Consider the following 11,893-nt stretch of genomic DNA (forward strand, 5'->3'; position numbering starts at 1 on the left):
CGGTGGAGACCTAGAAACTCAGAGGACGGTGGAGACCTAGAAACTCACAGGACGGTGGAGACCTAGAAACTCACAGGACGGTGGAGACCTAGAAACTCATAGGACGGTGGAGACCTAGAAACTCATAGAAAGAATCAGAAGTTAGATGTACGTTTCACAGTTAGACATACATGAGGTGCAGAGTCCATAGCCTAGGAATCCTAGTTTGGTCTCACAGGAATAGAACGTATCTTCTTTTTTTTGTTATCATTCAGAAGAACCCTATGCTAGGAATCCTAGCTCGGGCTCATTAATATAATATACAAAGGAAAACAATAATTAGATACAAAAAAAAAAAAATGTTTTATTTAATTGCCAATTTATTTGATGTATTTACCAGCTAATTATTGTATTTTGAAATGATACAATATACGTAACATAGATGTACAAGTGTAAATGTCACAGGTGTTGGAGAGTGTGAAGTCGATATAAAAAATCGATAAGAGTTGTAGGCGAAAAAACGTCTCATGCTCGTTAGGTTGGCAGCAGTGTGATGGTTTGTTCTTGTTACCATAAATTTATCATAACAAGGTCTAAGCGGTTCTTATTGGCCAATTTAGAAATTAAGGTTATGTTATTGGTTATTAAGGCCGATTACCAGATGACATATAGATTTGTAAATGGAAACGTACTTGTCAGCTTTGGCGCTCTTTTAATCTAAGAATAACTTCAGACGGATGTTTTGTATGAAAATGTTTGGTCTGAAGTTAGGGTATGAATGTTCGCAATCGTGATAAAAGTATCGAAAAAGAAAAAACATGGCTTGGCTAAGCTAAGATTGTTATTATTTGCAAGCGTTATTTAGATTAGTGGTTATTGTATTGTAAGTAATCCTATCGTGAAACCGTAATAGGTATAGTCAACCACAAAAGATACACTGTGCCATCACTGTGCTATAGGCCTATTTGTGGAATTTGTGGATAACCAAAGGAAGCAAGGATATAAACGTAAGTTTTTCTTTAAGTTTCTTATAAGAATCGAGTACTACGCCAGTTTGGCAAACGTTTGGCAAATGAAACAAGAATTATAAAATAGGCGTAGGATTGTAAGGTATTATTTACTTTCAGTACGTTCAAAATGGACGACCCGATGTTGGTTCGTGTGCAGCTCATCCATGAGCGGCTAGCCAACTTGTTGAAACAAAGCGCCGCCATGGAAGCTGTCACTGAAGATGATCTCAATAAGCAGATCCAAAAGGTAGAGGAGTGCAACTCCAAACTGACGCAAGAAATTCATTTTTATTTGGAGAAAAGTAAACAACCATCAAGCGAAAGTTTAAAAATGTTCACCCAGACGCAGTTTCAAGCTGAAGAATGGAAAGTAGAGATGAAAAGTCTTATGAAAGGTCATTCTTCAGTCACACAAAGCACAGCAAAACTGCCAAAACTTACACTACCAACATTTAAAGGAGATACTCTACGGTGGGCAGAGTTTTGGGATAGATATAAGAGTAATGTACACGACAAGGACTTGCCGGATTCCGAAAAGATGGCATATCTTCTCGGCTGCCTTGAAGGGGAGGCTCTTCAGGCAGTGGAGGGCCTTGGTATAACAGCAAGGAATTACGACGTAACATTAGGAATTTTAAAAGGAAGATTTGGGAACCAGCAAAAGGTTATTGATGCGCACTATGATGCCATCAACAACCTTCAAAGGGCAGCTCATAATGCCACGGACTGCAGAGCGAATTTTAATATGGTAGAGAGGCATTTGAGAGTTCTCCAAAGCTTAGGAGAAACCATAAATGGTAACCATTTAAGATCTGCTATACTATCCAAATTCCCTGAGAAGGTAGTTTATGAGTTGCACTTATTAACATTGACGGACAATATAGATAATATACGAAGCGGTCTGCAAAAAATTATAACCGCAATGGAGAGTGCTAAAGAAAGCGTCCCAAGTAGTAGTGAAAAAATCTCCACAGCTGCACTACATATTACTACCTACCAGAGGAAAGGGAAGCAGGATAGCAGGAGGATATCCCACAAAAAAGGAACCCTTAAAAGAAAACTACCTGACACGGAGAAGATGTCGAAAAATAAGAAAGCTAAGATGGCTTGCATTTTTTGCCAAGGCGAGCACTACAATGCATCCTGCACAGTGGTTAAGGACGTAAATGATAGGAAAAAGAAGCTCGGCAAAAGATGTTACACTTGCTTCAAGGAAGGACATAGAACAGCAACATGCCACAATAGGAAGCCGTGCTACTTCTGCAAAGGAAGTCATAATCAAGCTCTATGTCCACAAAAGCCAGGTAGGAGTAATAATCATATAGAATTATCTATGGCATCTGTGTCATCATCTAAAAATAATGACATCAATATTAAACATAATTATTGTTCTTACCCACAGACGGCAATAGTGGAGGTGGGGCAGAAGAACTCAAAAAGGACTAAGACACGAAGACTGATTCTTGACAATGGCAGTGGTCGCAGCTATATTACCAGGAAGCTTGCAAAAGAACTTGACTTAGCAGCAGATCAGGAAGATGAATTGATGGTATTTGTCTTCGGTGCTGATGACCCCGTTAACATTTCTAGCCCATCCGCTGACATCCAAATCACGACAAGAAGAGGTATCAGAAGAGATATTCGAGTAAACATTGTGCGCCGTATAGCGAATTATTGTGGTCCTCCCATGAGTATGGATGGAATTCATGGAGTAGATGTTATAGCTGATGATGGGTCTGCTAGTGAAGAGCCACAACTTTTGATAGGTGGTGACTATTGTTATTCATTTTACAGAAAAGAAATGTTATTGCTGAAGGATCACTTATATTTAATTAACACAGATTTTGGCTGGACAATTGCCGGCAAGGTCCTACAAGAAGAGAATAATAATACACTATCTGTCATCATGTACTGCCAATGCCAGGAATCAGTAATACCCTATTACGTAACACCAGACTTGCCACTCCGGGAACCGGACATCAGGTTTCTTTGGGCCTTAGAAAGTATTGGGATTGTAGACTCTCCTAAGATAACTAGAGAGGAAGAGGCAATCAAACATTTTAACGAAACAGTCAAATATGAGGATAAGAGATATCAGGTAAAGTGGCCTTGGATAATATACCCACCTGACTTACCCACTAATTATGGTCTTGCTTATGGGAGACTGTCAAGCTTAATCAGAAGATTAGAACAAGATGCCATGGAAGAGTATGAAAGCATTCTGAAAGAACAACTAGCCGCAGGGGTTATAGAAGTTATAGATCCTTCGGAAATTGATTCTAAGACACATCCTGTTCACTATCTTGCCCATCATATTATTCTTCCGAAGGGAAAGAAAGGGCGTGTGGTGTACGATGGTTCAGCTAAACTTAAGAATAGTAAGAGCCTCAATGAATGCATGTACAGAGGACCTTCGATGCTCGAAGACTTGACCGCTCTTCTTTTGAGATTCAGAGTCAACAAGATTGGAATAACAGCAGATGTTGAAAAAGCCTTTCTTCAAGTAGGATTACAACAGGAGGATAGAGATGTAACCAGGTTTTTATGGCTTAAGGACCCCAAACAAGGAGTGACTGAGAAGAACCTTCTCCATCTGCGCTTCTGTCGTGTTCCGTTTGGGGTAATATCTAGCCCATTTTTGTTGACGGCTACGATTCGACATCATTTGTCAAAGGGGGACCAGAACCTTATGTCAAAAATAGCAGAAAGAACCTACGTGGACAACCTAGTCACTGGAACAGACACATTAGAGGAAGCTCGTGATCTTGTAAACAAGACTAGGGCGACGTTCACAGAATTGTCGATGAATATAAGAGAATGGACATCCAACAACAAACTATTGTTGAAGAGTATACCAAAACAGTTTCGATCAAAAGACACTGAATCGACAAAGGTATTAGGACTCACCTGGCACATGGGAAAGGATACACTGAAGCTAAGGTTGGGTGATATGCTCTCAGACACAAAGCAAGACAAGACAACTACAACAAAACGAGGAATATTGCGAACTCTTGCTTCATTATATGATCCTTGCGGATTCGCGGCACCCTTAATTTTGCCTGCGAAGCTCCTCCTTCAAGAACTATGGAAAAGGAAAGAAAAATGGGATTCTCAATTGCCAGAGGACTTAGAGGAAGAATGGCAGAAGGCAGTAAGTGCTATAAAGACTGCTGCTGAAATAGAAATTCCTAGACATGTTGGCCTGTCACCAAATGAAGACACAGAATGTGAACTTCATTGCTTCACTGATGCATCTAAAAGAGCCTACTCAGCTGTAGTGTATCTGAGATTAGTAAATAAGAAAGAAAAGGGCACTAAAGTGATGTTTATTATGGCTAAATCCCGGGTTACCCCGATAAACCACACGGAAGACCTCAAAATACCAAAATTAGAATTACTTGGATTTGTCATCGGAAAGCGACTCTTAACTTATGTAAAGAACACCCTTAGAATAGAATTGAAACGACTATGTCTTTGGTCCGACAGTGAGATAGTTTTATACTGGATGAAATCAGAAAAGTTATTGCCTCCATTCGTCTGCAGAAGAATAAACGAAATTAAACAAAATAAAGATATAGAGCCTAGATATGTCAATACAGAATTGAACCCTGCAGATCTGGCAACACGACCGGAACTTTGGCTCACGAAGAAGGAATTGTGGTTCAATGGACCTCAATTTCTTTCGCTGAGTGAGGAGGGCTGGCCGAAGTTGCAAGAACACAGCCAGTCAGCTCTTTTCGCAGGAACCGACTCAATAATGGATACCATGGAGATGGACCTATCATCTCAAGTAGAAGAATCAATCAGAGGAACCATAGAACAGGAAAATACGGAAGGAATGACAATAGATATAGAGAATATAGAAGACAATGGCCAGATGCAGGTTTCGGCCATCGGGGTTGATACAAATTGCACAGAGATAAAGAATTTACAAAAATTATACTTTCCTCAAGAGGCAGCAGGAAAGAAAACAAGCCTATCAAGGAATTTAGGACTATTTGTGGATATGGATGGATTATTAAGATGTAAAGGTCGGCTTATGAACACAATGTGTTCATATGACACCAAATATCCGATACTGATACCTAAGAACTCAGAATTTACAGACAGACTGATCCTGGAGACTCATCAGAAATACTACCATGTGGGAGCCCCACATATACTAAGCATTATTCGCCAGAAATACTGGATTCCTCAAGGAAGAGCTAAGGTTCAGCGAATAATTAGAAAATGCCAGCAGTGTATTAAACATGGAGGTGGTCCTTACAAACTTCCGCCCACACCAGCACTGCCAGCAGAACGTGCTAATTATAGTGCTCCTTTCACATATACCGGAATCGACTATTTCGGGCCAATCTTTGTCACGGACGACGGACACATGAGAAAAAGATGGATTTGTCTGTATACATGTCTGGCTGTACGCGCAATTCACATGGAAGTAGTTAAGGATTTAACTGCAGAGGAATGTTTACTTGCAATGAGAAGATTCATATCTACACGAGGAAAACCAGAACTCATAGTCTCGGACAATGCATTACAGTTTAAATTAACTGCAGAATTATTGGCGAACACATACTTCGTGGACAATAAGATAAGATGGAAGTTTATCCCTCAGCTCAGTCCATGGCATGGAGGGTTTTATGAAAGGCTGGTCGGCGTTGTGAAGAATTGCATGAAAAGAACCTTAGAGAAGAGAGTTCTAAATGACTCACAGCTAGGTACAGTTGTGAAAGAAATCGAAGCTGTGGCGAACTCACGTCCACTTACTTGTGTTGGGTCTGATATAGAATATGTTTTACGGCCGGCAGACTTTCTAACCTATGGGAAATGTATAGCGATTGAACCTTCTATACAAAATCCGCATCCAGGTGGTACAGTCACCAAAGAAAATCTAATTGAAGGATGGAAGAAGGGTAGAGTGATCCTAGAAGAATTTAAAAGAATGTTTCTGGGGCAATACCTTTGCAGTCTACGTGAAAGGTACCAACATTCACACAAGGAACCCCGAGTTAAAACTAACCAAAGCCCTCATATTGGTGACATAGTCCAGATTAAAGGTGACTCAAAAAACAGAGAGAACTGGAAGGTGGGAAAGATCATCAGTTTGGAACGAGGAGCCGATGGAGAGAGCAGAGTTGCAAAGGTCAATGTTGAAGGAAAGGAATTTATAAGGTCGATAGGTCACTTATATCCACTAGAGGTGGAAGAAGCTACACTAGAAGATCCAGGAACAGAAGAAAGAATTCAAGTAAATCCAGATGTACGGGAGACAGAGGAATCTTCACTACAAGAAATCGCAGAGATATCTGAAATAGAAACCAGATGTCCTGAAAGGGAATCAACAGAACAGATGCCACAAGAAATTGCAGTAGAGGATGATGTTACATTGGAGACCAATGGTTCAGACAAAATGCTCACTCCCGTAGAACGGGTGCAGAGAAATGGTAGTGTTGAGCGTGCTAACGTGGTGACTGAAGGTGACGAAGAGGTAGAGAGAGTAGAAACTGTGTCAAATCCCAATGAAGAAAGAATGAGGAGAGCCGCTGCTGTCCGGGCGAGAGAAAGGATTGCCCAATGGACTAGCCAGCTGATAGCCCTGCTATAGAAACTTGCGCCGTTGGGGAATGTCGCGACGTACGCGATCCTCAACAAAATAGCAGGTAAGTGTATGCCTTGGACAGTTTTAATTGTTTATACTGGCAGCACTGACAGTATGTTTAAAACGGTTAACGAATCTTTGACAGTAGGAGGAAGAAGACGTTATTTTCCCAACGGAACAATGTTCGTGTGGCGGGAAATAAGTTGGATAGAAAGAAAGATGACCTGCGGGTTTAAATCGGTGAGTGTTAGAAATATAGTTTCATCAGTAATTAGATGAGAGAGATGAAGGGATAATTAAGAATGAAGAATGAGAATTAGAATAGAAACAGCCAAGAATAAGCCAAATGGTTGTGAGTGGACAGGGTCGGGCTATAAGGGGAGTTGTGGAGGCCCGCGGCGGAGAAAGAATCTCCGCCAAACAATCAGAATAGAATGTACATTGTATTAGAATCTAAATCAGAGTATAAATCTGGAAATCACTTCATCTCTCACTCTGTAGTATTATGTTGTATATTTTCAGATAGATCTTGTCGTTATGTCTCGTTAGAACTCGGGCATGGTTGATACTTTGGTTGTCAACCTTGCATATGTATAGACGTCACGACACCCTCTGCGCTCTTTCAAGGTCTATAAAACGAGTTTTTGCTGCACCTCCCCAAGCAGTTATGCAATACGTCAGGACTGATTGTGCCAAGGAGGTGTAAATTTCATTTAATAAATTACGCGGCTTTGATTGTTTCGTTGTTATTATTCCCGGCACAATATGTCTTAAAGTCTTGAAAATCCAGAGCAACTTTCTTACTCTAACAATGACCTGATCAATGTGACCGTACCAATTGAGATGCTCGTCCAACATAACTCCCAAATATTTGATGTTTGCAATTTTTCCGATAGATGGGCAGTCGCAACTGGCACCGTCACAAGGTTGATCGAAGTGTATTTTAAGATTAGTATCCCAAGTTGGTTGTGTACTACTGGTTATACTAAAACACATGTAATTTGTTTTTTTGGTATTAAGTGTTAATAAATTCATTCTTAACCATTTAGCGATGTAAGACATGCCCAGTTCTGCACTGATTTTAACCTCATTCCATGTTTTTCCTGTAACGACCACTGCGGTATCGTCAGCATAAGAAAAAAGTTTAGCATTAGGTAATGTAATATTACACAGGTCATTAATGTAAACCAAAAATAGCGTAGGGCCTAATACGCTACCCTGGGGTACGCCGTAAGAGATGTCTACATCGTCACTGGTATATTGTGATAGTTTCACCCGTTGTTTCCTTTCAGTAAGATAATTTTTAAGAAGAGCAAGAGGATATATTATATATCATTATTGTATACATATACGTATATATCGTTGTTGTATATATATTTATTTTATCTTCGTATTACATTTATATTTGTACCTATTAATTTTAAGCATCAAGTTTTAGTGTTTTTACATACCCCGCACCAACTATGCTTCTCTGTTTGGCCTAAAGGTTGACTGGTAGAGAATGCCGTGTAGCATTAAGTCCGCCTTTTGTCACTGTATATTTTTTACTGTGCAATAAAGTTTAAAATAAATAATAAATTAACACAAGTATCCTGGACATAACGCGTGTGAACAAACAAATTACAAGATTTCCACACGCGTATCGAAGTTTGAATAACTGTCGCCGTGGCGCATAAGTATAGGTACATATTTAATTTTTCGATTAATAAGCAGGATATATTAATGTTCAAAGTACAAGAAAATTATTACACGGCAAATCCGTAGTCAACTCGAGAAGTGGTAGCCACATCGCCGTTATCGTCACTCGAGTCTTGATCGGCAGCGGCCCATTTGCTGCAAGATATGAAATTTTCTTGACAGCAGTTTGACGCGACGAGAGATGACCATAACAGCGTTTGTCTATGTTGCACCAAACCTGAGTTCCAATGGGTACTACCAGGGTTCAGCATCAGCAATCTTGGGTAATGCTCTACCATGTGATCATCATGACGAATCGGATGTCCAAAACAGCGCATGCCTATGTTGCACCAAACCTGAGTTCCGCTAGGTACAACCAGGGTTCAGCATCAGCTCTATCTTGGGTACTACTCTCCTAAGTGCTCATCAAGACGAGTCGGATGACCAAAACAGCGTGTGCCTATATTGCAACAAACCTGAGTTCCTTTAGGTACAGCAAGGGTTCAGCATCACCTCTATCTTGGGTACTACTCTCCTAAGTGCTCATCGAGACGAGTCCGATGACCAAAACAGCGTGTGCGTTTGTTGTATTAAACCCGAGCTCCACTAGGTACTGCCAGGGTTCAGCATCAGCTATTTGCTAGCAGCCGCCAGCAACATCCTGAGGTGAGACCATATCGTGGCACTTTTTCTTTTTTATGTTTCTGTTTTTATTTTGTGTTTGTGCTCACGAATAAAATTATTTCTATTTCTACCTCTACCTGTACCTCTACCTCTACCTCTACCTCTACCTCTACCTCTACCTCTACCTCTACCTCTACCTCTACCTCTACCTCTACCTCTACCTCTACCTCTACCTCTACCTCTACCTCTACCTCTACCTCTACCTCTACCTCTACCTCTACCTCTACCTCTACCTCTACTGTTGGTTTTATTTAATATTTATATACAAAAATCAATCACAATAATATAATCAAATGTAAATCGATACTTAATTAAATCGAGTTATACATTGAAATGTAGCAACACTAAGTTACATTATTTTTCTGTGGCAATTCTCATATACCCTCTCTTTGAACTTGAACGGACCTGTACTTACTTCCCAGTGTTTTACAAAAGATAAATCAATATAATTATCTAATCCGCATATAATCTTTTATTCCACGGCCCTAAAATTACAATAGGTTATGTGTCCAGCATTTTAAAAATAGTATGGTCGTTGTAAAAGTGTAAATATTAAAATCAATGTAAAGTGAAAGTGTCATAGTAAAAAAATTGATAACCGTTAACAATGGACAAGTTAAAACAAAAACGGAACATTAAGCATTTTGATGGTGAAAAATATAGTATATGGAAATTTCGAATGCGATCGTTGCTCAGTGAATTAAATGTGATTGATGTTATTGACAACGAAATTCCTGAGGTTCAAGATGAGGACTGGGTGAGCAATAATCGAGTGGCGAAAAACCTCCTAGTTGAGTATTTATCTGATTCGTATATTGGATTTGTAAATGACACAATTACAGCCAAAGAAGTGTTTAGTAACCTTGATTCGTTGTATAACCGTAAAAGCTTAGCAACTCAATTGGCTTTAAGAAAAAAACTGTTATGTTTGAAGCTACAGGGTGACATGTCCCTAGTAAAACATTTTACTATATTTGATGATTTAATCACGGAGTTGATTGCGGCCGGGGCAACATTAGACGAGACGGACAAGGTTGCGCATTTGTTGCTGACCTTGCCTGGATCTTATGACGGCGTTATAACGGCTATTGAAACTTTGTCGGAAGATAGCTTGACATTGGTGTTTGTCAAAACCAGGCTGTTAGATCATGAAGTTAAACTGAAAAATGAAGGAGGTGATACAAGTCTAAAAGTCTTACATGTTGAGAACAAAGGTGAAACAAGCAAAAAACGGAAATTTAGCGATGAAAATCCTAATCATAACTACCCTCGACAAAATAATAAAAGGTTCAAAGGAAAGTTTAAATCGAAATTCGTTAAATGTCATCACTGTGGTCGCAAAGGACATACTAAGAACGATTGTTATTACTTCAAGAGGAACAACAACCAGCAAAATAACACGGACAGGCCGAGAACAGTTCAACATGTTCAGTTAAATCAAGCATCGACGTCAGATGATTTCTCTGGATTTGCATTTATGGCCGGCGAGCGTCTGCAAGAAAATAACGCAATCAAACTGACGTTTTTATTGGACTCCGGTGCATCGGAACATCTTATAAACAGGAATGATTATTTTAATACCTGCGAAACATTAAGTACACCTGTGAAAATGTCTATTGCTAAAACTAATACATTTATTTCAGCAACAAAACGAGGCCATATCAATGTTGTCAGCAATGTCGGTGTCCCTGGTGTTTTGGAGAACGTGCTGTTCAGCCCGGAGGTGCCATACAACTTGCTGTCGATCACGAAGATGCAGAAGGCTGGCTTCACAATAATATTCGAATCGGATGGGACCTGCCGCATCACGAGGGATGGTGAGGTCATCATGACAGGTAAACCTTCGCGCAATTTAATTGCTGTAGATTTCGATCTGCCTGCGAGAATAAATCAGTCTGTTTCCCAAGTATGTCAAAGTAGTAATGATTCTTACAAATTATGGCACGAACGTTTAGGTCATATAAGTAAAACTAAATTCCTTGAAATAAAAGCGAATAATATGATTGAAGACATGCAAAAGATTGAAAAAGTTGTTCCAAATGACAACTTGTGCGAAGCTTGCATAAATGGGAAACAGACGCGACTACCCTTTAATAAAGTTAAGGATAAAAGTTATGTTAAACGACCTTTATTTATTGTGCACTCGGATGTCTGCGGTCCTATTACCCCACCGACAACTGACAACAAAAATTATTTTGTTTTGTTTGTTGATCAGTATACACATTACTGTGTCGTATATACACTAACGTATAAATCAGAACTATTCTCCGCGTTTAAGGACTTTGTTGCAAAAAGTGAAGCAAAGTTTAACCTCAAATTAGTAAATTTGTATTGTGACAACGGTGGAGAATATTTATCTACCGACATGAAAGATTTTTGCAAGGAAAAGGGTATAACTTATCATTTGACAGTACCTAGGACTCCACAGTTAAATGGTGTGTCTGAACGCATGGTGCGGACAATAACTGAAAAGGCTCGTTCTATGTTAACTGGTGCTAAATTGAATAAATGTTTGTGGGGTGAAGCAGTGCAAACTGCTGTACACTTAATCAATATAACACCAACAAGGGCTTTAAACCAGTCTAAAACACCATATGAGATGTGGCACGACAAAAAACCTGGTATCAAAACCCTTAAAGTGTTTGGTTCAACTGTGTTTGTCCATAATAAAACCGGTAAAACTAAATTTGATGATAAACCTTGGAAAGGCATATTGGTAGGTTACGAGCCAAACGGTTATAAGGTATGGAACACAGAATGCGAAAAATGTGTTACTGTCAGGGATGTTGTGGTGGATGAGACGAATTTTCTTGTGTCCAGGCCAAGGCCAGAAGGGAGTAAAGTTGAATATTCCCAGGACAAAACTGATAGTGCCCTTGTGCCAAAATCAGTATCACAAAAGTCTCAAGATACACACGTTCCTAAATCAACATATTCAAAAGTT

General features: G+C 39.6%; 1 protein-coding gene across 2 annotated transcripts; it reads left to right on the forward strand.

Moving 5' to 3' along the window:
* The first annotated feature begins 1,492 nt into the window (after window positions 1-1,492).
* Window positions 1,493-6,953, forward strand: LOC134802905 (uncharacterized). Of its 2 annotated transcripts, none has more exons than XM_063775623.1 (2): window positions 1,493-6,649; window positions 6,734-6,953. In XM_063775623.1, exon 1 carries the CDS (start codon window positions 1,528-1,530, stop codon window positions 6,592-6,594), a length of 5,067 nt encoding a protein of 1,688 aa, XP_063631693.1. In that variant the 5' UTR covers window positions 1,493-1,527; the 3' UTR covers window positions 6,595-6,649; window positions 6,734-6,953. The 2 variants fall into 2 exon arrangements, with proteins under 2 accessions (XP_063631693.1, XP_063631694.1); XM_063775624.1 differs by having other exon boundaries at window positions 2,029-2,293; window positions 2,392-6,953.
* Window positions 6,954-11,893: the final 4,940 nt, after the last annotated feature.

This window comes from Cydia splendana, chromosome 25, assembly GCF_910591565.1.
Source record: "Cydia splendana chromosome 25, ilCydSple1.2, whole genome shotgun sequence".
NCBI classification, from domain to species: Eukaryota; Metazoa; Arthropoda; class Insecta; order Lepidoptera; family Tortricidae; genus Cydia; species Cydia splendana.